The sequence below is a fragment of the Zootoca vivipara genome, chromosome 2, assembly GCF_963506605.1.
Source record: "Zootoca vivipara chromosome 2, rZooViv1.1, whole genome shotgun sequence".
NCBI classification, from domain to species: domain Eukaryota; kingdom Metazoa; phylum Chordata; class Lepidosauria; order Squamata; family Lacertidae; genus Zootoca; species Zootoca vivipara.
The window spans coordinates 35,263,339-35,291,027 of NC_083277.1; the positions used below are offsets into that span (position 1 = coordinate 35,263,339).

Here is a 27,689-nt window from a genome sequence, read left to right on the forward strand (position 1 = left end):
TGCATGCCTTGTTATTTTGTACAGTAATAGCTGCAATCATCATAACTACTATCATTTGTTTATCAAATGTCCCCTGGGTGCCATCATTAGTCACTGGTAAAACTTAGTGAGCTACACTGAAGACATAGCAATCAGCATAGCATTACTTTGCAGTTCAATCGACCTTAAAAAAACCCACACCTTTTGTAGGCCAAGAGGTGTGTGTTAAACGCTTGCAGCGTAAAAACTCCCACAAATGGAAATGCTAAATTCTGTGTTTGAAGAAAAATTATGCAAATGCCATAATTGTTACCTATTATCATCCCCAGATGCAGGTGGAAATGCATTATGGTTTGTAGTACAAGAATATTTTGTTTCTGGTAATGAATTGCCTGTTTATAGTTGCAGATAGCTGTCTCCCCGTTTACATGCATTCAGTATGTGTGCGGCCGTGTATATGCGCATCGCTCCAAACCCAGAAATAACCCAGAAACATCACTGAAATGTAATTAAAAGGGCTTTTTCAATGGGTTTCAGTTATACGTGATTTCACTGACATGTGCAATGCCTTGGAACGTGAGCCCCGTGGGGGGCTTCCTGTGTAGTGAAAGGATTCTGAATAGATGAATAGATGAATAGATGAAACATGGATTTGGATGAAACAGAGAAAAGTGATGATAGGTTTGACAATATAAAGTCGTTATTGTGGGGTGGTCCAGGACCCTGTAGAATTGTTGTTTTCCCCCTCAACTTCCTACACTTGCACCTTTTGAATTTTCACTGTTAAATTACCCACAAAAATGTAGCTGTTGTCAACATGTTAAATAGGTGTTTAATATTTCCATTTCTGGAAACTCTTGTGTGTGAGAGAGTGTTATTTTCCTAGGGGGGGGGGGCACATTAACACTGTGTATCATCAGAGTCCAAATCAACATTGGGTAAAAATAACAGGGTTACTCAAAGGAAATCATATTCTTGAAATACCAAAAAAAGAGAACATATTTCTAAATCTCTAAAAAGAGTAACCATTTTTGTCCCGTGTTTGTGTAAGGAGACAAGCCATATACATGCTTTATGTACCCAGTTTGTAAAAAAATCTCATTTTGAAGAGAACAGAATCGGCTCAGTAACCAAGATAATATGTGGATTAATTTACCATTCAGAAAATCCTACCCTTGCAAATGCTATTTCTCAAGCTGCAGGAGCTAGAATGAAGTGTGGGCCCCTCTCTACCAGTGTGTAGGAGTACTGCAAATGCCCTGTTTTGTCCCAAATAGGCAGACAGCCCCCCAAACAGGTCATGGTGGGGTCACTAGCTAATTGCCAGATGCCCTCATAAATATATGGAGACAGGCATCTCTCCCCACCTACCCACAATTACCCAGGAAGGGGTGGCATTTTATAATATACCTCCATTTACAGACAATTTTGTATAAAATGCTTTCTACCTACTCCAAACAGCTAGAAGCAGTCCCACATTTTTAACAGTTTAAAACTGCTAAAAGCATGAAGATCTTAAAATGATTTTTCATTCACCAAAACTACCACATGGACATTGGATGGAAGACACTTGCCAGTCTATTTATGTGAATGGAACATGAACAGGATTCATCACTGGTGAAGAGTGTTTACTTGCAGATCCATAAAAAAGCTTGCTTTTTGCTATTTCATCCCAACTACAGAATCCCAACTAAAGAAATATTTGGATTGTAGAAAAGCAAGGATTTGTGGTTCATCATTGCCAACTGGAAATTCATCTTCCAAATCTAGTAGTATTTAAACCAAAGTTGTGGAGGAATATTAATTGTTCCAGGAACTAACCTCCCAAACAAGTGCTGTTGAAATTAAATCAGTTTACTTTAAAGAAATAGGATGATATCCACTGTTAGAGTAAACCTATGGAAATCAGTGTGCTTAAGTAAATTCAAGTATTTAAGTATTAAATATTCAAGTAAATATTTAATTGAATGGCCTACTCAGAGTATGACTTAGTTGGATTTCACCCAAATGTTTAACCTCCCATTATGTATATGGCATATTCTGCCATTCATGTGAGAAAACAAAGGGCAGAGTTTTATAAAATGGACAGCTGGAGGACAAAAAATAAATTCAGAATTATGACAGATTGGAATTAGAAAAATCTGGATGAAAGATCCCACCCAGCCACCCCCTGTACATTTCACACAAGTGAATTTTTTTTCCCCAATCACTTTTTCTGCTGCCTCAGGTATCAAGACAAAAACAAGTTCTAAAGAGTTCTAAAACATATGGAATGAACATGACAGGGTTGTCTAGGCATGGAGGTGAGCCTGTAGCCTCCATCTGGTACTGCAAAACCAAGTGCAATAGAAACTGCATGCTTTGGTTTTTTTAAAAAAAACAACCTTATGCTATTTCATGTAGACAGTGATAGGTCTTTCCCTTGGGATTTGCCTTGTGCTAAGTGGTTGTACAACTTGTAAAACAAGCACCAAGATGTCACTGAAAGCGGTGACTGGCTTGTTTGTTTTTTAAAAAATCTTCATACCACATGCACTGTCCCTTGTTATTCCCCGATAGTAAACTTGTAGTTCCAATTAATTTAAGCATTATTTCTTCCTATTCACAAATGCAGAAACAATGACAGAAACAACAAAAGCAAGCAGAGTTATTGCCCTCTTTTCTGTCTGCTTCTCTCTGTCTAACTAATATATTGAGGGGGTGAAGTGAATAGGACTGAGATGTGTGTATTCAGACTGGACCTATGTATTCACAGGCTGTAGTACATACTGTCCGACTCTTCGTGACCCCATGGACCATAGCACGCCAGGCACTCCTGTCTTCCACTGCCTCCCGCAGTTTGGTCAAACTCATGTTCGTAGCTTCGAGAACACTGTCCAACCATCTTGTCCTCTGACGTCCCCTTCTCCTAGTGCCCTCAATCTTTCCCAACATCAGGGTCTTTTCCAAGGATTCTTCTCTTCTCATGAGGTGGCCAAAGTAGTGGAGCCTCAGCTTCACGATCTGTCCTTCCAGGGAGCACTCAGGGCTGATTTCCTTAAGAATGGATAGGTTTGATCTTCTAGCAGTCCATGGGACTCTCAAGAGTCTCCTCCAGCACCATAATTCAAAAGCATCAATTCTTCGGTGATTAGCCTTCTTTATGGTCCAGCTCTCACTTCCATACATCACTACTGGGAAAACCATAGCTTTAACTATACGGACCTTTGTCGGCAAGGTGATGACTCTGCTTTTTAAGATGCTGTCTAGGTTTGTCATTGCTTTTCTCCCAAGAAGCAGGCGTCCTTTAATTTCGTGACTGCTGTCACCATCTGCAGTGATCAAGGAGCCCAAGAAGGTGAAATCTCTCACTGCCTCCATTTCTTCCCCTTCTATTTTCCAGGAGGTGATGGGACCAGTGGCCATGATCTTGGTTTTTTTGATGTTGAGCTTCAGACCATATTTTGCGCTCTCCTCTTTCACCCTCATTAAAAGGTTCTTTAATTCCTCCTCGCTTTCTGCCATCAAGGTTGTGTCATCTGCATATCTGAGGTTGTTGATATTTCTTCCGGCAATCTTAATTCCGGCTTGGGATTCATCTAGTCCAGCCTTTCGCATGATGAATTCTGCATATAAGTTAAATAAGCAGGGAGACAATATACAACCTTGTCGTACTCCTTTCCACTGTTGAGCAGCTCTTACCATCAGAAAGTTCTTCCTGATGTTTAGTCAGAATCTCCTTTCTTGTCACTTGAAGCTATTGATTTGTTGGATATTCATTCCCCGTGTCTGCAGTCATGGGATTGTTGTCTATCACATGACAGTGTATGTTTTCATTCCACAGTGTGGGAAGTGACGGAGACAGGGTGTTTGTGTTACTGTGTTCTGTGAAGTAGAACTATTGTACTTTGTTCTTTCAGTCTTTGCTGTCTGATGAGAAAGAGTGTATTGTATGTAAATAAAGTAGATTAGCCAAATGCTGAGCTACTGAGTTCTGTTAGGCAAACTGCAAAGACTCTGCGGATCCCTAAGTGTGCTGATGTCTCCAAGGCATCAGTCACTGTGATGTTCAGGTTGGAGAAAGCTTCTGAAGCTCCCGAACGATTGACCATGCCAGCCGAGCATGTATCTCTGCCAGGGTCCTACACGAGAGTGGCCATGATCTTGGTTTTTTTGATATTGAGCTTCAGACTATATATATATATATATATATATATATATATATATATATATATAGTCAATATAGGCACAGAGTTAAATTTTTTAACTTTTTTAATGGTGGTGTGCCTCGTGATTTTTTCCATGGAACAAGTGTGCCTTGGCCCAAAAAAGGTTGAGAAACACTGTCCTATGCATGTCTCTTCAAAAGTCGGTCCTGTTGAACGCAATGCCTCTCCTCAGTGCCTGATTGAGTAAGAGACGTAGGTAGATGGTGAAATCTTCAAAAGTACACGACAAACCACTAGTTGTGTAAAGAGTATGTATTGTAGGACAAAAAGAGCTGTTCCCTCTTCCTCCATCACAGGGCCATTTACTAGCATTTGCTTTATGAGGATGACCCAGACATTGTATTGTCTTGTGAATATTTTTATGATTGAAATTTGAGTTTATTTGTAAATGGCCTTGCGAAGATTTGTTTCATTAGAAGAAATAATGATGATGAAAATAACCATTCCTATTGATTCGACTCAGTAGTAAAGCCCCATAATAAAAACACAAGTCATTTCAACTACCCACTTCTCGCTAACAGAGAGACACAGAACATCTCAGATGAAATCATCTATTGAATGATGCTTCTTTTAAAAGTGTTAGTACAAAAAGTAATTTGTTCTTAGAGGGAGGCAATTGTCAAGTGTGACCCTGCAGTAACATTTTACAGCCCAATTGTCTTTCTCTTTATAAGCTTTTATGGTGAAAGAGTGGTAGTCGCTAAATAAAATATGGTGCCACTACGTGGCATTTCATAGTACAACCCCACAAGGACCTGATCCATAAGTGGTTAGAGGATGCAACAGCCCCTTAGCCATTAAAATTGTCTATTTGGTGCCATATGTGCTGTTCGAAGTTTTCTAGTTAATATCGCTGCACTTTAACGGCTATTTGCAGCATTTTAAGGTAATTTTGTGTCATTTGCATGGAGAACATTAGATTGTGGCACACATGGAAATTCAAACTGAAATATTTTATGTAAAGTAAATGATCAAACCTAGGTACCTTTGCATTCAAATGATATCCTGAGGGTGTTCTTGTTGCTAATGTACTTTAGCAAAGTTTGATATGTTCTTGATTTCAGGTTGATGTAACTTTTTTTGGGGGGGAGCCAAATTAAAATTCTGAATTGTTGCTGCTCCTTCACAAATGTGTTGATCAGAACAAAGCTATCTACAGGATGTGGCACGTTTTTGAATATTGTGAAACATCTCTCAACCCCAAACTGAAAAGCATATTTTTTCAAGAAAATATGTTTTAAAATGTGCATTTTGAGAGAATATAAGTTGTAAAATGCATATTTAAGTACCGTATGTATTTAGTGGGAATTTTTATGTGGACTTTTTTTTAAGGAATGCATATTAATGTGGAAAGTAGGATAAAATGGATTTATGAGGATACACATGTGAAAACCTCCTTGGAAGGTGATAGACTCACCTTTAGTGGAGGTTTTTAAACAGAGATTGGATGACCATCTGTCCATGGATGCTTCAGTTGAGATTCCTGCATTGCAGGGGGTTGGACTAGATGACCAACTCTACAATTATATGCTTATTTGCTGCAAGAACAGAGGAAGAAATGGACTGGCTCATCAATCCCTAGCCAGGTGTACATTTCGTGCACAACAGAAGCAGGTTTTAAAAGACAAAAGGAAGGACTTCTTTGCATAGTGCCTTGTTAACGAATGGATTTTTCTGTCACAAAATGTAGTGATGGAACTTCTTCAGTTGAGGATTAGGCATGGAGGTTAAGTCTGGCAATTGCTAGAAGTCATGATGTCTACCCACTGCAGAGCAACATTAGGAGAGGGCTATTGGTCTCTTTTCTCAGTTGTGAGCTTTCCGTGTGCAGCTCATTGGTCACTGGGAAACAGGACATCCAGCAGAATTGTTTTAATGTACTTAATGATGCATAGTAGTGGTGAAGAGGCAAGGAAGACATTTCTATAAAGGAGCCTTTTAGGTCCTTTGTCAGTGTGGAGTTCCAGATCTGATACCCACTGAGAGCTGCAATGGACTTAAGCTAAAATACTGCTAGCTTTGGCTACTAATTTCAGGGAAAGTCATCTGTAAGTTACCCTTTTCATGACATTTGGCACAGGGAAGAATGAGCTCCCATAATGTTGCAAGCTGAATGGCAGACTGTCCTTTAATCTCAGCCCACCCTCTGAATAATTATGGGGCAGCATTTAATCTACAATTAAAGCATTAGTTGATTAAGCTACTAAATAAATTGATTGAGGCTTGCAAGGCTTCTTAAAGGCTCTGTAACATGAATTAGCAATTCTTCATCCTTTCCACTCTGTACATATGTACAGGTGGGTCACCCATTCAGGCACTTAACTCTCAGCATATAAGTAGATTTATCCTATTTGATGGGAGCAATTGTCCAAGAAGCTAAAATCATGCTTTAGTGCCTGACTGGTTTACTAGACCTAGAGCGATCAGTCTCTTTTAGAAGTGAGAGGAACCTTTGAGGCTGAATAGCATGAAAATAAGGGGATTTTATTCTTGACTTACACTAGAGAGTACCTGAGAAGAATGGTAATTTCCCTCTTTTTCAGTCAACATTTTTTTTTTAAATAAAGCAACTAGGCCTTAACTAGGAGGACTAAGGTTCAAATCCCTACTAAGCTATAAAGTCAGCCATTATCTATCAGGCAGGGACAGTTGAAGTGGGGGTGCAGCAATATCACTGCCACTCCCTGGGATAGTGCAGGGGTTGGTCAGGATGGTGGCAAGTTTGAGAATTCACAAATGTACCAACGGAAGCAGTAGATTGGCTCCTCTGGTGCGCTACACAGTCCTGACCTCACCACCAGCCTGCTCTATCCCTTTCACCATTCAAATAAGTGACATGAAAACTGATTTTTAAAGGCCAGCTCTGCCCCTCTGCTGCTTCATCATACCAGCTGCTCCTGTACTTAGCCTAACATGCTACTTGGGTAGGGAAAATTTATGCTGCCTGAAATCCTCGGAGGAAGAATAGTAGGATGTCCGTCCTAGTAAAATGCATAAGAAGATAATGTTGGTATCTTTGTGTTGGGAGAAAGAGCAGCTAGGTACATCCCTGGGAAGAAAAACAGAAAAGTGTGCTTGAAACACACATTCACACAACCCATGTAAGTGGAACCGGGATGAGTTGTAGAGAGGGTCTTAAGGTACCAGTGGTGTTGGCTGAGTTGGAGTGTACACTTTACAAAGGAACTAGGGAGATTCCTTGAGTTATGCTCTGTGGACTAGCTAGCATACTTTCCCCTTGAGTGTTAAAATCAGTTTCAAGAACTTTGCACAGCTAAGCTATGGTTAGTGTCCAGGACACTAATAGATTAAATTTTTAAAGGCAGTTGAAAACTCACTGGAAAAATAGAGGTGTATTTTGACAAGAACAAGACTGGAAGCAAAACCGAAAAGACTGAGCCAGTGTTGCGAACTGGGAAAGCAGTCTCCCAAACAAGATGTCCCCCCCCCCCAAAAAGCTTGTCAAGGAAGCTCATTAATATTGAGTTAGTTCTGGGAAATTTGCCTGTTATATTCCGGCACCCAGGACTCAGCATGCAACCCCCTTATACAATTCCATGTCTTAATCTTCATTCCAGGAGACAATAAGCTCTGTCAAAAATTGTTCAGTGAAGGGAATTATGTACATGATAATATTTTATGATGAAAAACACCAATTTTGTAGACTTACCTGAGAGTTAAGAAGATTGAGGGCAGACAATGGAAGTATTTCTTCACTCAGTGAGTTAAACCATGGAATTGACTAGCACAAGATTGAGTGATGTATGCCATCTTGGATAGCTTTAACAGAGATTTAGATAAATGCATGGGAGAAAAGGCCACTAATAGTTACTAGTTCTGCTGGCTAGATATTGCTTCCAATATCAAAGGTAGTCTGCCTCTGAAAACAGCTGCTGGAAAACTCAAATGTTAAGAGTGAGCACTGATGTCCTGCTTATTGGCTTCCTACAGTTACTGTCGGAACAGAATGATGGAGCAGCAGCACTTTTTGTATGTTGAACCGCTACTGCAAAATTCAGAACATGGAAAACAAACTATCTTGTAGTCCACCCTGTTTCAAGTTATGTCAAAGGCGCTTCCTTCTTAAGCTGCTGTTGTCCGCTTCTCAGTCATTATTCAACAGTGTCATCGTGTGTTCTTTCTCCTAGGTCTACATACAAACCACCACACTTACAATATCCATGAATTTAAGTGCTTCAGTGGCCCTGGGGATGCTTTACATGCCGAAAGTGTACATCATCATCTTCCACCCTGAACTAAACGTCCAGAAGCGGAAGCGCAGCTTTAAGGCAGTAGTGACAGCAGCAACCATGTCGTCGCGACTGTCACACAAAACTAGCGACAGACCAAATGGGGAAGCAAAAACAGAACTTTGTGAAAATGTAGACCCAAACAGTAAGTAATCTCGAACTTGTTGCTTTCTCTGCCGGTGCTATGCAGGGGTCATGTTGAGAAGTGCCTTCATAAGTTCTGATCTCCTGTTTTGAAGATTATACACAGATATCTAAAGGTATCTAATCTCTGTGGGAAGCTCTTTTTGTGACATTCATTCTTTCTCCATTGGGCTCTTCCCACTGAGAGCGACCCTCTGCGCTACTCTTGAAAGCCACGAGCATTTATTCCTCCTTGCCTCACCTTCTCTTTTAGGAATAGGCTTCCAAGTATAGCAGTTTTCTTTCATAATTGACCCCAATACTGTGCCCTCATTCACATCTGCCCTACATGACTGATGGTCTTAAATGGAGAGGCAGGACATCTGCCTGGTGGTCCCTCTCCTTTCTGTGTCTGACTTACTTGGCTAATTCACACATCTGTTAATCTCTGTGGAGGCATTTCCTCCATGCTTACATCCAGTACTGAAAAAGTAGGGATACAGACATAAATTACATTAACTATTATTATTATTATTATTATTATTATTATTATTATTATTATTATTATTATTAAAAATCTCATGTGGTTCTCAGAACCTGAGACTAAAGCACTCACAGGCAACACAATCTGTGTGCCAAATGTGAGGAAAGAGAAATTTTAAAAGATTTATTTTAAATCTTTTAAGATTTAAATTTAAAAAATAAGATTTAAGATTTTTAGATTTAAATTTAAAAAATAAATCTTTTAAATTTATTTGATTGATTTGTCCTCTAAAGTAGATGTTATTTGGTGTTCCATAGTACAACAACTGTGGGAAAGAAACACAAGCAATAGACAGTGCTTAGTTCAAATCAGCCTTACTTCAATACTGACAGGATTTGTATTTGTTCATTTAGAAACTGTTGTTATATGGAATATGGTATATTCAAAATTTCTGAATGAAGCAGTGACATCCTGCTCTTTCAGTGAGTGGCACACTCTAGGAATGAGCGGCACAGTCTGGGTTTTTTTGCATCAAGAGAAATGACACTCTTCCTTTAATATCCTCAGAAACAAACTATTTGGAAATATGCAAATTTATTTAAATAGATTGATTAAAAGGCAGATGATTGATTAACCATTTTGACTGACAGCCCTAATAATAACCAGAGGGCTCCAGTTAACTTGAATGTTATACACACATGCAAATTTGATGCAAATTATATTAAAAACATTTTAGTAGATATGGTTGTCTTCCTTAGAAGAGTCTGTAAATGCAAACTTCACATTTGTTAACAGCAAATTGTCATATAACAGAGTCAACTTCAGGCAACTTCTTTCAGTGCATTGCAGAAAGGCTTTTGTGTCCAATGGAGAGCCCCAACTTCCTTACCAGTTAAGGAGATTAAAGACATTCTCCTGCTAGCTAATTTAAAAACCATCAAAATCATAAGGCAGCCTTATGGGCTTGGCTTAAATGTGATTGGCAACCACACATAAAATTCTTATGTGTACATCTTGACTTTCAGAGACATTGGGTTGTATCCAGTGCTAATGCCAGCCATTGAAATTAGGGGCTATGATTAATTCCGGCCCATTAATTTCAGTGGGTCTTCTCTGAGTAGGACTAGCAATGGATACAACCAACTGGGTGGGATTCAACTAATGAGTCCTGTCTGCAGAGGCCCTGTCACAATGGAACTTCCCACTCTCTCTGCCCCCCATCCCCAGAAATTGACCTTGGAATGGTGCAGCAAAGTAAGAATGGATATTGGGGGGTTGTTCTGTCTGGCAAGCCAAAATGTGGCCTTGGTGAAATGTGGCCTTGGCAACCGATGGAGCCTCTAAATATACATTTTGGTGTTTTTTGTGTTTTTTTTATAAATCAAATAAAAACTCATAGTAGTCTCAGAATTTTATCAGGAGCTACTTATTGTCCCTTGCCCAGTTGAAACAAATTCTAAATCAAATTAAAAGCATGAATGGAGAAGGTGTTGTAGCTGCTACTTCACCAGCACTAGTGCAGAGAGATCTGATATCTCATGATGCCGGAAGCCTACATTGTTTCTTATGATCCCACAAGTAAAAGATGATTATCATTCTTGATTCATCATCTTACCCTTTGGATCCTAGGGTGTAATTCCCTATGAAATTGCCAACAGCCAATCTGTATGTGAGTCAATAAGCTATCGTTTCAGAGTGACACTTAAAATTAATTAAACTGTCTATAAAACATGTTGGAAGTATCTTGTTTCGCACACCTATGCAATTTTTTTTCTTGCAAGTGTACAATAATCGCCAATCTGTCACAAGCAGGTCCATCTATGTTATTGCTTCTTTTTCTTTACCTTTCATATCTTAATTACAGAATACACAAAAGTTGCAAAAGGGGATGAGCTCTCGTTTATCCCACTTTGCTATATTTGCAGCGCCAAATGCAATTATCTTTAGAACTCGGAAGGCGCGTGTAATTTCAGTGCTGCTCTTTTTTTGGACCTGTTCTGTGGTTAAAACGAACCTCTAGAGGAGGCAGGAGAAAGACCTTGCCTTCAGGACCACCACATTTATAAATCCAAGTGCCAGCTGAATCTGTGCACAGGTAGTCCACGCAACCAAGGTCCTCAAATTCACAAGCAGTGCTTGTGATGTCAGAGGCTCCCCTTCCTTCACACATTCACCATCCATGTGGAGAAAGCCTTGAAAGGGCTCGTATATCAAAAACTAAAACGTGCTGATTGAGGTCTGAAATTAAGTCAATAGCTCCAGCTGGTTGCAACCTTTGGGCTGGAGCACACTAAATACTATTGTGGCATAATCCCAAATCATTTCAATGTATATTACTCTGAAACAGAGCCTGGTGACTTGTATACTTAATTTAGGCATGAAATGTTCTTTAAGAGCTATCTTTGGTTTAACAAAGGTTGTTGCTGTGAGGTGTTTGGTGGGATTTTACAATGTGTCCCTTTATTTAATGAAAAGATAAGGTTTTATATTCATGGACTACGTATATTCCGGCGTATAAGACGACTGGGCATATAAGAGGACCCCCCCCAACCTTTCCAGTTAAAATATAGAGTTTGGGATATATTCGCCGTATAAGAAACACGACTCGGCGTATAAGACAACCCCCAACTTTTGAGAAGATTTTCCTGGGTTAAAAAGTAGCCTTATATGCAGGAATATACAGTATATCTATCCCCACAGGAGATTCATGTACCTCAAAACACTAGATTGTTTGGTGACCAAAAACAATAATAAAAAGTTAGCAATTGACCATGTTATTTTGTTGCTAGGAGTTTAACGTTTAGCACACACAAAATATATTTATAGGGCAAGCAGACCTCACAATTGGTGCATTTCATAAATGTAAGAGAGGCAACAGCAGCATGTTTTAATGACAAACGTGCCTTGGGTAAAGCACTGATAATGGGGTATATGAGGTTGCAACAAATTATATGCAAGATCACCTCATTATATATTGCTCCATCTTCAAGCATTTTTCCCTCCCTACAACCTCAAACAGCAGTAGTTAAAAGGTAATAAGGGCTTTCTAATAATCTGTTTCCTAAATGATCTTCTGGCAGTGATTTACTGAAGGCCAAAAACAGTGTAAGTGAAAGTTATTGGGCTCATTCAGTGCATCATGGGACTGGCCAAAGTGCAATGGTGGGGGATCATTACCCGCATGTGATGCTCAGTGAGTCTTGGTGAATGGCATGAACTGAGCCCTTCACTAACAAATGCAGTGGGCAGCTGGTTGAAATGCATTCAAATATGAATCCATTCGTATAGGGCTCTTTGCTTCCACAGAAGCTTTCACAAATGGAAGTGGAGGAGATTTTCACATATTTCCCCTTCCCTCGCACTCCTGCCCTCAGAACACTTCCCACTCTGTTCCAAAGACTCTTGCCAGTCCTCTAGAGCAGATTTTCAGAAGGGGCAAAGGGGGAATTAGTGAAAATCACCTTCCTCTTGCAGAAACCTTCACTATACCAAAGAGCCTTCTATGGCAGGAGGCAGAAGTGGGTGGAATCCAAAGCTTTTCCTGTCTTTTAACAACGTTAAAAGTCCCGCTAATCACTAATACTGTTATCATCTGATATGTGCATGTTCTTCTCATTGAGCAGCTTTGCTTTGCTATTACATGTTTGCATTATAAGTATTTTCCATATGTGATTGTGTTTAGAAATAAATAAATCCAGCAGTTTATAATGAGCAGAAATGTTGGAGGCACCGTTATGTCTCTTAAATTGTTCGTTTTCTCTCGTGTTTCACTGGTTGAATTTCACGGTTATTTGACAAAATAACTCATAGTGTTGTCATTTGAATAAGTGAAGGGTGTGTTGTTCTTGATAGAAAGTGGCAAATTTGGACACAAGCAAACAGCTCGCCATATTTATCTTAATTTTCAGTGTCTGTTCCTATTGTCCTTCGCTTCTTTAAAAGATTAATATATTTATGAAATCAGCAATGAGAAATAAGATCTCACTTCTTCCTTGAAGACAGGGTTGCTTTTTTAAAATAATAAAGTAGAATACTTCTTTTCAGAGAAACTACTTCTCAAATACTACTATCTTCAGAATGTTTGAGAAGCCAAACAATTTTCCTCCAGGTATGTGGCCACATCAAGGCATTATCTTAAAGCACCCACCCACCCCTTGGGTCAGAAAATCATACTACATAGAGTTCTTACATAATTGTGCCAGATAATAACATTATATTCAATGCCATAAACCTTCAAACATCAAGTGAGCCTCTCTAAGAAATCACAATTCCATCCCTGATTTCTCCTATTTGCGTTTAAGTGTTTTGTGACAGAGCTCAGAAGTAGCATGTCAACCCTCACAATCAATGAAATTTGGGTGGATGTGTAAGGCAAACATTATTTTTTTTAGGTGGAAGGCCAGCTGCCTATTTTTATGTTCTCATATTCTTCCTTGGGGTCCTTCTTTTGAGACAGTAAAGCATTTCTACCTACACATACACTCTGTTCATTTCATTTAACTTTTCTACCCACATACCCGGAAAACTTGTGTCTATCCGTATGTTTTGATTTTGTTATGCTTCAGAAGGCTCCAAAGAATGAGCCCTAAACACTTAAGGAAAAGTCATTGCTGCGTATTGAGTGGAGATGGAGAGTGTAAAGAGCAACTGAATGGCCACTGGATGCTGGACTAGATGGGCCTTTGTCTCAATCCAGCAATATCTCTCTTTTTTTGGTTCTTATGAAGCATTGGCAAGGTCAGTACAGTGCCAACATACTTGCAGAACCAGGCCAGTGCTACCTTCAGAGCATCTCCACCACACTGACCTCATCTCTGCTTCACCCCTTAGTCACTCAATCACAATATACTGCAGAGAGGCAACCTGAGGTCAGGTAAGCAGCGGCTTCCCACTTCTCCATCTTCTATTACAAGCATACCGTGTGATACTTTCAGAATAGACGTAACACAGGCAACCCCAATTCTGGCAATTGACTCATCACTAAATGAAGCTTTCATGTTGTCTTTAAGTACAACTCCACATATTAAAACAATTATAGCTTTAAGTAATCCAACTGGGAGGCTACCCAGTGTGTGAATCGCCATGTCTTGCAACTCTTTTTTTCAAGCCGCCAAGTTCTCAGCTGGAGGAGTTCCCTTCTTGACCACCATAACTTGGACTTTAAAATAAAATCAGTGCCTAAATGTGCTTCAAGAGTAGATTTGATACATTTAGAACTTCTACCCCCTCTCACATATACTTGTCTCCTCTGAGTTACCATGGAATATAATTTTAACTGAAAGTGCAACACAGACAGGCAAAACTGAAGAGCTTTGTTGCCTCCCTCTCTCTCAAGGGAGCAAAAATTCTGTAAGACTTCATTTAGGATGTTTGTGACGTGAACCATGGCAGTTAAGAATCTACTCTGTCTGTGGAATCCCATCAGTGGATTGTGAATGATGTACACGTGGAATGAAAACATCCCATGTTCTACTTCAGAGAATGAAGTAGGCAACCACTGCTCTGCTGTGCTGTTTCTTTCGTTTGTTCATTTGTATCAGCTCCTAACATCATTGGCATGTTGTTGCCTAATTCATCTTTTTATGGTGGGAAATGGTGGGGGTTTCATAAGACCAGCCAAACGAGAGAAGTATGGAAGACAGTGAAGACTGGTCATAGCTGAACATAGGGAACTAGATTCTGGATGTTAGCTGGAGCAAACAGTTCCAGGCCTTTCTGGAATGCATCCAGTGTATTCCTTTGATGTGTAGGCACCTTCTCTTATGTTCAGAGGTACCTGAAGCCTTCTGTGAACTGATTTGTTCATTGTCAATTTACAGGACTGTAATTTGTGTGTTGGCGTTGGCATATCCCCAAACTTTATAGTGAGACTAAACCGAGCTCATAAATTAAAGGTTGATATCCAACATCACACAAATGGGCATCTGTTCACGCAAAGGGACTTTCCCTTTCTCCTCCCCCCCCCCGCCCGTAACTCTGTGTTCCCCAATAAGCTATGGAGGACCCTAACCAATAACCATCTATAACAGATTTTGAAGTCATGCAGGGGGCTACAAAGAGGAAGAGACAATGGGGAAGTCCGGATGTGTGAGCAGAAGTCCTTTCCGCTGCTTGACTGAAACCTTTTGATGTCACCCCCAAAAATTACCTTATCTATTCAAATGTGTGCATTATATATACCAATATATTTACTTTTCCTGTAGACTGCATACCACCTGTAAGAAAGAGTGTACAAAAATCTGTTACTTGGTACACTATTCCACCTACAGTATAGCTCTTGCCTGCTTTCTTAGAAGGTAAGACAAAGATCTAACTTTTACTGCTTAATTCTTTAAAAAGTATTTTAAAAAGCAAGTTAAATGTCAAGAATGTACATTTGTTTCAATGTAATAATGGAACTAAAGATGTCAGATTAATCAAAACTAATCAACAAAGAAATAATATGCAAATGAAAATCTTAAGGGGAGGCAAAGTCAGCCAACGTGAGCCACCTCAAGAGCATAGAGCAGGATTGTGGAAACTCAGACCCAGGAGCCAAAAGTTGCCTTTGGGCCTCTTCCCCAGGGTTACAGTTCGATGCTGAATATTGCCACTGTGAGCAGGTTCTCCAGAGACTTATGAATTATGAGAAGCCGTAGGAGTCTTCACATGACACCCTCCACACGTATTCGATGAAGGGAAGGAGGGTCACAACCATGGGCCACACCCCTCTGTTGCTGGCACTCCACACAGCATGTCCCTTCCAGAGATCATGTTGGTTAGAAAGGACCCTAAATGTGTGCAGTTCTTCCTTGTGTTCAAGCACCCTGGACTAATCAGGGTTCCTAGTTATTTAAATGTTATACATTGATATATGTGTATACGGCTGTACACCTTTCTCACCAATAATGGGGCATGGCCTGCAGGTTGACTCAGGCTCCCTCTTATGCATTCATTGAACATGAGAGAGAGGAAGCCATGTGAAGACTATTCTGTGGGGTGGGATTGAGTTGCTCAGTCTTCTGTGGTTTTCAGTACTGTAGCTAGATTCCTGAATTATACAGTGTTCAGTGGGGAAAATACAATTATACATTAGCAGTATCCTCCTCAGAGTATGGAAATAAATACATCACAGCAATGTAAGCTTGCTGTCTCTATATTCACTAATGTTGCAATCATATGAAGGAGTAAACCCCAGTGAACTTAATGAGGCTTCCGTTCCAAATGGGCATGTATAGGATCGCACTGCACATAAAGGTTTTGCATACACAGCTAAGAAAATATTTCCTTATAATGTATGGGCTATCTTTACAAAGACTGGTGGAAGTTACTTTTCATTGGCTTCAGCTGTAGGAAGTTATTGCAGCATTGTTTGGAAAAATGTATGGGTCGTTTTTGTAATCAACCCAATCTAACAAGTTTTCATTTCAACTTCTGGAAAATAGTAGGTTGGGAGAGCAACGGTAAATTTAATATAGTTAAATGAAAAATGTTGTTCAGCATGTCTTTAAATTCTTCTGTCATAACACAATAATCTTATAGTGGACTCGTCACAGACCTCCAAATGGCCGAGTTAAGAGTCAATGTAGCAAGAAAGAATGGGGTGTTCCTAACAGCAACAAGCAGGACTGGTTAAGACTGCAATCCTATGCCTGATAAGTTAGTACAAGGAAGTCATTGAACCTTCTAGAGTATAGGGTATAAGCACTGGACTGTAGAACACTGATTTCATTTCTATAAAAGAATTAATTCTCCATAACGTTTATGAGAATCTGCTGGATCAGATCAAAGCCTGTATAATCCACCATCCTGTTCTCACATAGGCTAAGCAGACACCAGTGGGAAGCCCACTCACATGAAAACCATGCTATGATCTTTTAAGCACCAGGTGAAAACCTCTTCCCCCCAGCATTTGAATTTCAGTCCATGGAGAGCTTCAGTTGCTATCTTTTCCCTGAGCTGGTTACATGCTGCTTTGTTTAATGCTGGGTTTTTTTTGGGGGGGGGGGAATGTTGCATGGTGTTTTGCCTTACGACCAATTTTTAATGCACTCTGTACTTTATTCTGTATGTAAACTACTCAAGAGAACTGGGTGGACAATATACAAATGTAATAAATATTTTTCCTTAAATAGTTTATTTAAATTGCTAGAACAAAAGCTGGAGATGAGAACTTACCTCCTTCGTTGTCAGAGCTGAAACTAGAATGAAAAAGCCTTCTGTTCTGCATGGGTCTCTCTGAAGTGTCGCACCAGGAAAGCTTCAGTTTCCCGAGTTTCAAGCCAGCAGCTATTTCACTCTCCTCATGCACGATTTGCCCTACTTTTAAAATAGGACAGATATTCACAGCTCGGCTTTACCTGTGGTCCTTTGGCATTTAAATTTCTTCAGCAGCAATATTTGCTTTTTAAAAAACAACAACACCCTAACCACTTAGTAGCTCTTCTGTAGTCCAGAGTTATTTGCCAGCAAGAGGTCAGCTAGTTCTTCAGCTAGCATACAGCACAATACATTTATCTGAACCCACCCAGCTATCATCAGTTTTAGATATTAGATGCTTGACTTTAAGAAAAATGACAGGATTCTGCCCACCCTCCTCACCCCTTTACATTATCTCACTTTAAACATGCCATGTATTTATCAGACCAGAGTTTTGTGGCTTAAGTAATGTAGAGTATTATAAGTCCAGTTTTACAGGAACTGAGTTAAAGGGATGCTCACTAAACTGAGATACAATCATAAGTCAAAACCCAGAGCCAAGCACCTGGGCATTGTTGTTTCCAAAGCAACAGCAGCATGGTCCGGTACCTAAGCAGTATCTAACAAGTATCAGCAGGGGAGAGCAATAGACCACAGCTTTTCAAGAATCATTTTAGCCTGAAGCAAAGCTTTGTTTCCCCCTTTTGAGCTTCACACCAGTGGTGGGTGTTCTTTAACCATGTCTTACTACAGTGTGAGGATAACAGAAGTTTTAGCTTCTGAGGCTTCAATCCCAAAACCACACCAAGTCCCATTGAACACAGTAAGACCTATTTCAGAGAAAGCATGCATTGATTGTGTTTGAAGAGCTCCTTACTGTGCCTAACTGGCTGCTTTTCTGGACTGCTTAATTTTTAGAAGACGGTTGCTTGTTGTCGTTTATACAACCTTCAATCCAGGGCTCCATCACAATTACCCATGTTATGCTTGGCAGTACTGAGAGCTTACCCTTACCTCCACCCAGGGGAACCCACTGTAAAACAGGGTTGGGCTTTGTATTAAAATTCAGTCCTCACCTAAGTCTTCCCTGTGCCCTGTCCTCTTTGGAATGAGTGTGCCACTGTGTATTAGAAATCACATGCAAAGTAATGTATTCACGTGTAGAATAGCACTTGCTTGACTGTCACTTCACCCAGGGCCGGGTTTAGGTTTGATGCGGCCCTAAGCCAGGCATCCCCAAACTGCGGCCCTCCAGATGTTTTGGCCTACAACTCCCATGATCCCTAGCTAACACGACCAGTGGTCGGGGAAGATGGGAATTGTAGTCCAAAACATCTGGAGGGCCAAAGTTTGGGGATGCCTGCCCTAAGCTACTGAAGGTAATGGGGCCCTTTATATGTCCAGCTGTCCTTTGTCAACAACAAATTGTCACTGATTTTTGTGTTGAATATATGCTGTATGGTAACTTATGGACCTAATAGGTATCTAAAACCATATGCACATTACCCATAGGAGCCTACACAACACAAAACACTGTTGCTGTATGTAGGTTTTATTTGTTTTTTATCTTATATTTTGGAAATGTACATCCTGTTTTTCTTCCTTTAATTTTTTTGGGGGGCCCCAAGAGAGTGGGGCTCTAAGCTATAGCTTGGTTAGCTTATACGTAAATCCGGCACTGACTTCACCCCATCTCACATACAATTAGATGGTTGACTCTCTTGGCAATGGCCACATTTAGATAATCATACCCTGGCTTAATAAATTGAGGTGTGTGTGAATCTTTTGGCCACCTGCTCCATCCTTACACCATCCTTTCCTTCCTCAATGTGTTGTGATAAGCCAAGAAGCCACCAGTTAACTCTTGTTTTCCATTTTGTTTGAATTGAGAAACGGACATTACCAGGTTTGGAACAAGCTTGGATTGTCAACCACAATTCCTTCAGCTGTTTGTTGGAGAGGACCCTTAACAGCATTGCTTGCGTTGTGAGTCATTGATTCAGTGAAGCCCAAGTGTCTGCATACTGATAGGGTACCCTGCCTGGAGACCTGAGTTTAGGTGCACTAAAAACAAGTCCATTGATTTCAACAAGACTGATAGTAGTGCACAAAGTTAAACTGGTGCAGCATATGTCTTTGTAAGGCTGGACCAAGGCGACATAATCCTCCAAGTGTTCTGCGGCATTGCAATGAACAGAGCTTGTTCCAGCAAGGTTTTTAAGGATCAGTAGCTTCATTTCCTAATACATTGCTGCAGAATGCCTCTCCATCTGGGCAGTTAGAGAGCTGTTCATTGCCTGCATTAGCAATCCACATAATTATTGATTACAGCATCAGGCCTTACCATCTGTAAGGTGTTTCCTAAAGGCCAAGCTCTGTTATCCTGCTCACATTAGCTGCTGTATTAATTTAGTTGTCAGTGGATATTTCAGCCCTCTGGGCGTCTCTGCTTTATTTCCATTCATTATATCGTTTTCTTTACCCTTTGGAACTCAAAACAGGTGCTCATGCTAGAGAGCCTGATGGGAGAAAAAAAATGTGGGCCTTAGGCTTCCTATGTGCCTTCACCTGTACAGCTTTTCTTTGAATTGTTTCTAATTACTTAGAAAATTGCCTGGAATTAAAATAATTAACTCCATGTTTTTAATGAATTTTAGAGCCAATAACAGTGCCCCATAGGTACAACAAAAACAAAGATGATGGGCTAATGCTGCCAATTTCTTCAAAAGTCCAAAATAAAACAAGCAGCACGCAAAGGCACCAAATTCAATCCAGTTTCAATCAAGTATTATTAATCCAAAGAGAAAACAATAAGAGAACCATATACAAGTGCTGACACAAGAGCCAAAATCAAACGTTAAACAGATAGCATGTACAAATTAAAGGCAAACCAGTCTTTATAGTCTTTGAGGCTATCTAGCGGTCAGCAAGTGGCAGCAGGTCGAACGAGGTGTCAATGGTAGTAGACAGGCTGCCGGCGTTTTTTTGCCTGTTTCGCCCATATGACGGGCTTCTTCAGTAGTTCTCCTTGTACTTTTATGTTTAGTGCATTCAAATTTGTATGAAACCACTTATCTTGGCTTAGGCCACAATGCTCAGGTGTTTTTTCAAGGACGGCCCGGGGGTGGTGTGATTATAGATTATATTTCTATACAAACCGCCGAGTTCCTCCTTTGTAAAAATCCACGGGTCCCTATCTTTTACACTCTCCCCAAGATCCATAAAAATATCACACCACCCCCGGGCCGTCCTTGAAAAAACACCTGAGCATTGTGGCCTAAGCCAAGATAAGTGGTTTCATACAAATTTGAATGCACTAAACATAAAAGTACAAGGAGAACTACTGAAGAAGCCCGTCATATGGGCGAAACAGGCAAAAAAACGCCGGCAGCCTGTCTACTACCATTGACACCTCGTTCGACCTGCTGCCACTTGCTGACCGCTAGATAGCCTCAAAGACTATAAAGACTGGTTTGCCTTTAATTTGTACATGCTATCTGTTTAACGTTTGATTTTGGCTCTTGTGTCAGCACTTGTATATGGTTCTCTTATTGTTTTCTCTTTGGATTAATAATACTTGATTGAAACTGGATTGAATTTGGTGCCTTTGCGTGCTGCTTGTTTTATTTTGGACTTTTGAATAACAGTGCCCCAGCAAATGTAGAGATTTTGAAAAGAACGACCATGTGCAGAGGGATATGTTTGAACAGGAAAATGTTTGCCTGCATCATGAGGTCTTGGGCAGTTTTAGTGGTGCCAACAGGACAGGACTTTGGGGCAAATATGCCAGGCAGAATGAACAGGAGGCTCCCCAAACCCAGCAGGGCCAGCTCACTTACATTTTAAAATAAGTGAAGAAATATAGTAGAAAATTAAGTTCAAAGACTAAATTATCTCATTGCACTACTGGTGGGTTTCCCTGGAACATCTGGATGAACATCGATTGCTGGCTGAAATGGCTCTGAACAATGATTTTTTAATATTCTTCTGGGGTGCCTTTCCTAGCCTACTTTGTTAGGGGGAAATACCAGTGTGTTAAATCTACACATGACCCCCCCCCAGCATTCCTTAACTCTAATTGATGATGATGATGATGATGATGATGATGATGATGATGATGATATTTGAACATACACATCCCAGATGTGTTAGAATGGCAAGGCTTATCAGATTGAGCTGAGATGTAACTATAATAGGGAAGGCATGTCAGAAAACACAGTAAGTGTAGGTGTGTGAGATAAATTGTGTGAAGCCCACGTCTTTATTTTTTTTAAAGTGCCTGTGTGAAAATAATACAATAGCCCAAAGACCATTCTCCTTTCAATTGTTCCCTGAAAACTCATTTATATCCTGGATGCAGTGTAGTCATACATGAGAGCAACTCATGTCAAAATGTGCTATTTTTCACTTGCTTTTGAATAAGGGCACAAATGAATAGTTGCCATAGTTACTGTTAGTTGATATTATGCCTATCACATTTGGGGGATGCTTATGAAGATCATATGCAGGTCTTCAAGAGAAAGCTTGAAAGCAAGGATTTTAGCAATAGTGTAGCAATTGAAATTAATAAAATAATAATAATAAAATTTGTCCAGTAGCAACTTAGAGACCAGCTAAGTTTGTTCATGTACACAGTGTATCTGAAGAAGTGTGCATGCACACAAAAGCTTGTACCCAGAACAAACTTAGTTGGTCTCTAAGGTGCTACTGGACAATTTATTTATTTATTTCGACTGCGTCAGACCAACACAGCTCCCCACCTGAATCTAGTGTAGCAATGTTTGGGTCATTTGATCAAGTGGATAAAAGTTGCATTCAGAACTACTGATTTCTCTACACTAGAGTTGCCAGAGCGATTGGCTAACACTATTCACTTTCTCATTTGCAAATAGTCCATTCTGCTTTTTTCTTTTCTTTTCAAGTTAATGGGCATGCTCTGAGTGAGCTTGAGCAGCCAAAACCTGTTGATAACATTTAGACTTGAATCTGACTTCCCTGAAGCACACGAGTGAGATTTAGGGAATGCTAATACTTACAAATGGTGGCGGGCGAGGATGGAAATAAACAGTGGTCTTAAAATATGAACCATCTTGAATACTGCATTCATTATCTGAGGCCCTTCTTTGTGTACCTCCTCTACAAGAGCTCCAGAGGGTTGCATCACAAGCACAAGCCTTTTCTGCAGTGGCTCCCTGTTTGTGGAATGCTCTCCCCAAGAAGGCTCACCTGGCACCTTCGTTACATATATTTAGGCTCCAGACAAAAGCATTTCTCTTCTCCCACGGCTTTGGCTAATTAAACCATCTCTGGTCATTTAAACTGGGAGGGGGGCATTGTTTTTGTTTGTTGTTGTGTTATGTATTTTTGTGATTTTTATATTGTAAACAGTCCTGTGATCCTTGGATGAAGTGTGGTATTTTAATGATAACAACAACAACAACAACAACAAAACAACAACAACAACAACAACAACAATCCAAGATTTCATGGTGGAAGAGAGATCCAAAATCACAGTCTTTATTTGAAATATAGAAAGACCTATATGTATGTGAAGTAGCTATTAATACTTCAGTTGCAAACACAGGAGTGCTGTATAAGCGTTGCTTTGAGATGAGAAATTTGTTTACGTCTGCATTTAAAGACACCCACCACAATACGTGAACCCGAAGCACAACCATCCTTCCAAAGTTGCATTTCTCCTAATTTTGCAATGCAGTTCCCCAGCCCACTAACGTGTAACGAAAATGCATATGCTGGGGTAAAGTGTGCACAAGAAATGTACATGTTAGGAAAACAACACATAAAAATACAGTGTACTGGGCAAAATTGCATGTAATCATCACCATCATCTTTTATTTATATCCCGCCCTCCCCAGCCGAAGTCGGGATCAGGGTGGCTAACATCAGATACGGTTAATAATAATAATAATAATAATAATTATTATTATTATTATTATTATTATTATTTATTTATACCCCGCCCATCTGGCTGGGTTTCCCCAGCCACTCTGGGCGGCTTACAGCAGAAAAATGAGATAAAATAATCTATTAAACATTAAAAGCCTCCCTAAACCTAACATTGGTATAAAATCAAACAATAATTAAATTGCTTCCTAAAAAACAGGTCAAAATCAAATTAAAGTCTAATCAGATGGCTTTCCACAGCGTTAGGGTTGGGAACATAGCTGCCAAGTTCTCCCTTTTTTAAAGGGAAATTCCCTTATGCTGAATAGGCTTCCTCGCGAGAAAAGGGAAAACTTGGCAGCTATGGTTGGGAACAGTAAGTGCTCATCGGCCCAACTGTTTACACTGATCTTATATGGGCCTGTGAGAATGCTGGCAGGCCTCTTTCATATTAGTTCTTATACAAAAAGAAAAGGGGAGTCAGGCTGAGTCCTGACCAAAGGACTGGCGGAAAAACTCCATCTTGCATGCCCTGCAGAAAGATGTCAAATCCCACAGGGCCCTGATCTCTTGTGGCAGAGCGTTCCATCAGGCTGGCTGTATATCAGGAATGTATGTATGTATGTATGTATGTATGTATGTATGTATGTATGTATGTATATCAGGAAAATTTTACACTAAAATGCTGATGAATTTTCATAAGTACTTAAAAAAACACACACACACAAACTGATGTGGAAACTGAATTTACGGTTGGGGGGAGGGGGAGCGAGAAATGGAGAGAAATAAGAACTGACACATTTGGTCATCCCTAGCACTGCTAGTTCTCTCTCGGACAGATGGAGGCTCTGTGAGCTGCTTGAAAAACAAAGCGTCAACAGATGCAGTTGATCACATCATAGAGATGAGTTGGGGTAGAAGCTTGATCAGCTGTATTTCTGCTTTGTTAAAGGGATAGAGGCTCTTGCAGGAGAAAAAGGTGGCAATCCTAACCAAGTACAGTAATATGCTAAAATTTATTGGACTTTGTGATTACAAGGCTGTGGGACTCCAGCATCCATGTTAGTTTACAGGTGACCAATGTAGTGCCCCCCAGATATTGCTGTACTACAAATAAGTAGTTTTTAATATTCTGTTTGAATTGTTGTGACCCACCCTGGGACCTCATGGTGAAAGGCAAACAACAACAACAACAAACAACAACAAACAACAACAACAACTCCCAGCTTCCCTGACCATTGGTCATGTTGGTTGATTGATGGGTGTTGGAGGACAATGTTTTCAGATAGGGCCGTCCCACAGATGAGGCAAGGTGAGGCAACCACCTCAGGCAGCAGGATCCACATGGGCAGCAGATCCTGATGTAGATCGTTTTTGCCCCCTTGTTCCTGATGTAGATTTTCACTCACCACTTCTTCCCTGATAGGGAGCGTCTGCCATTTTGATTTGCCTCAGGTTTCAAAATGTCTGCAGAGCATCACATTGATGACTAACCCTGTGGTGGTCTCTTCACAAGAACACTCACTCAAGAGGTTGGTTTTTTTTTTTTTTTAAAGGCTCCATAAGGTATTCTCCATTACTAAAAGTAGAATCATAAAAATGCCATAAAATATTTGTTTGATCTAGGTACATAAGCATGTGTGCTCTGAGACAATTCAAATCACTCATCATTGCAAGTAAGCGGCTGGGCTGCTGCTGTGTCCAGTGTTGCATGAACTAAAGCATTAAAAAGAAATCTCATCCAAAGATTGCAGAATAAAAACATCTGCCAATTTGCATTTCTACTTGTTCTTAAGCAGCTGAAATATGTTAAAGTGATAAATGAGCTAGAGAGAGAAAATGAGCTAGCAGTACAAAAACTGTATTTATTGAATTCTGGCACCAGCAATAATATTACAGTTGTACATAAAGGCATTTTGAACTGAGGGTATAATACGATAGAAGCTAATTCAAAAGCTTTACTGAAATTAGTGGGGATCATGTATTTCAAATAAGAACGGTCTATTTCTGGTCTGTGGCACTTTCATATGTGTTCATTTGTAAGTCCATCTCATTTCTGCATTCATCTGTGGTTTTTTTTAAAAAAACAAAAAAAACCACCCACCTGCATTCATTTTAAACGTGTTTTGAATGCATTTTTCACAAAATATGCATTTCTAAACATACATTACCTCAAAATATGATTTTCTAAGAATTAAATTTCAAAATTCACATTTTAAAATGCACCATTTCCTTTTGGGGAGTTGAGAGCTGCATCGCAATATTCAGAGGCACAAAAAGAGAGAGAGGAGTAACTACGTGTTTATTTGCACATTAGTCTGTGAGATGCAGATCAGATGAGTTCACAAAAATAAAATTCCTCAAATATATTTAATAACGTTATTGTTTTCATTTCTATACCACTTTCTGTTTTTAAGAAAAAAATCAAAGAGGTTTACAACACATTGAAACATCAAATAAGCACATACACCAAGCTTAGTTTTAACCAATCAAATAATTGCGGTAAATATATGGCAGCACAATCCCAGCCATGTTTACTCAGAAATAAGGCGCTACTGAATTTAATGGGGATGCTGCCAAACAAGTGGCGTAAGTACATATTTACCTGAGAGTAAATCCTCCTGAACTCAGTGGAGATAGCTTCTGAGAAGTAGGAGACATTGTTTAGATTAAATATATAGCAACAGCAATTAGCATTCTCTTGTGAAGATGATATGTGGATATGGGAAAGCTGCACATTTATGGGTAAAATAACGCTGAAATTATATCACTTATCAACGTATTTGTATCACAGCTTTGCATCCAAGGAGCTCAGGACACTATTGTGGGATCATTCCATTTTATCTTCATGCCTGTCCTGTGAGTGGATTAGGCTCAGAGATAAGGACATTCTCAATGAATTTTATGACTAAATCGGGATTTTATTGCTCTTAATAAATATAATTTGTCAGTTAGCTTTTTCAGCACTTGTCCTAAACTCTGTCGTTAGTAGATGAAGTGAGAAATTCCAGACACAACCTTAATTTAAATTAAAAGGTAAAGGGACCCCTGACCATTAGGTCCAGTCGTGACCGACTCTGGGGTTGCGCGCTCATCTCGCATTATTGGCCGAGGGAGCCGGTGTATAGCTTCGATTGGTGATGTCCTTGAAGGCTTGCCCTGTCTCACAGCATATAAACTTGTCCTGCTCCTAATTAGGGGTTCCAGTGAACTTTGCCAAGCTTGGGTTGGGAAACTTCAATTCTCTAGCAGGCACTTTCTAACACACTTCTTGTTGGTGGAGAAATAAAATGGCTTGCTGCTGTTGTTATTTCAAGGACCATCATAGATTTGTGGTTCACTGCCTTTGGTCTCCTGGGTCACAAATTGGCCAGGTTGTATCTCAGCTAGTGCTTTATGAATGAATGAATGAATGAATGAATGAACTCACACACAGGGCATCTCTCCAGTGTCACAGATTAGCTTCAGAGTTCAGTACTATGGCTTTTAGTAAGGAATGGCATGGGCAGCAATGTGGTGGCAATGCACTTCATTCTGAGCTTCCGATTTGAAATTACTTGTGGAACCTGCCTCTTTCCTTGCCACACATCCTGCTGCTTCTGCGCAACACCCATGCAAATGAGTTCACATGGGGCTGTTCTTCTAACCTATAATCAGGTCTATGAATGTCTATACCATACTGGTGTGCAATTATTGGGAGGGGGGAAGCTATTTGTGTACTCTTGGGAGGCAGAGGAAACACCCTTATTTTGATAGTATAGCACACACCTGGAAATTATTATACTGAGCTATTTTGGATGAAAAAGGAAAGGAAATCAGCCCTGAGTGCTCACTGGAAGGACAGATCCTGAAGCTGAGGCTCCACTACTTTGGCCACCTCATGAGAAGAGAAGACTCCCTGGAAAAGATGTTGGGAAAGATGGAGGGCACTAGGAGAGGGGGACGACAGAGGATGAGATGGTTGGACAGTGTTCTTGAAGCTACCAACATGAGTCTGACCACACTGCGGGAGGCAGTGGAAGACGGGAGTGCCTGGCGTGCTCTGGTCCATGGGGTCACGAAGAGTCGGACACGACTAAATGACTAAACAACAACAAATTTTGGATGACTACCTCAGCAATAAAGCAAACTGAAGATTCTGAACTGCATAGATAACTATCTATCTGCATAGATAGAACTGAAATTATGACAGCAGGAAAGGTTCAAAAAAACAACGAGTGTTGCTATTTGGGGAGAAGAGGCAGCAGGTGAGTTCTATGGAAATTATTTTCATGCCTGGCTTAAACTGTGGAGAAGTCAACACAGTCTTGCAAAAAGAAAAAAGAAAATGTTAATGGCATTGTTTAAATGTGAGACATTAATTTCCAAGCCTTTGTTATCTTTTAAGTCACTGGAACTTAAATGAGAACAGACATATTCAGCAGTCTTAGGACAGTTTACATTGAAATGGCTCTCTGTGATTTATGCTTTTTTAATTAAAGGCACTTAAGGTTTACTGTAAATTACGTGAGCTGGCTTTGTTTCTGAATAATGCATCTTTGTTTCAATCACAATGAAACAATG

The 27,689-nt window shown here is 40.0% G+C and overlaps 1 protein-coding gene across 3 annotated transcripts in view; it reads left to right on the forward strand.

The window, feature by feature from the left end:
* Positions 1-27,689, forward strand: part of GRM7 (glutamate metabotropic receptor 7) — a 402,109-nt gene that overhangs the window by 356,667 nt on the left and 17,753 nt on the right. For 2 of the 3 annotated variants that reach the window (XM_060271366.1, XM_060271367.1), the window contains one exon: positions 8,336-8,582. In XM_060271366.1, the coding sequence (XP_060127349.1) occupies positions 8,336-8,582 (247 nt within the window). Of the gene's footprint in view, positions 1-8,335; positions 8,583-15,247; positions 15,912-27,689 lie in introns of those variants that run through there. The other variant, XM_035108097.2, reaches the window with a different exon arrangement.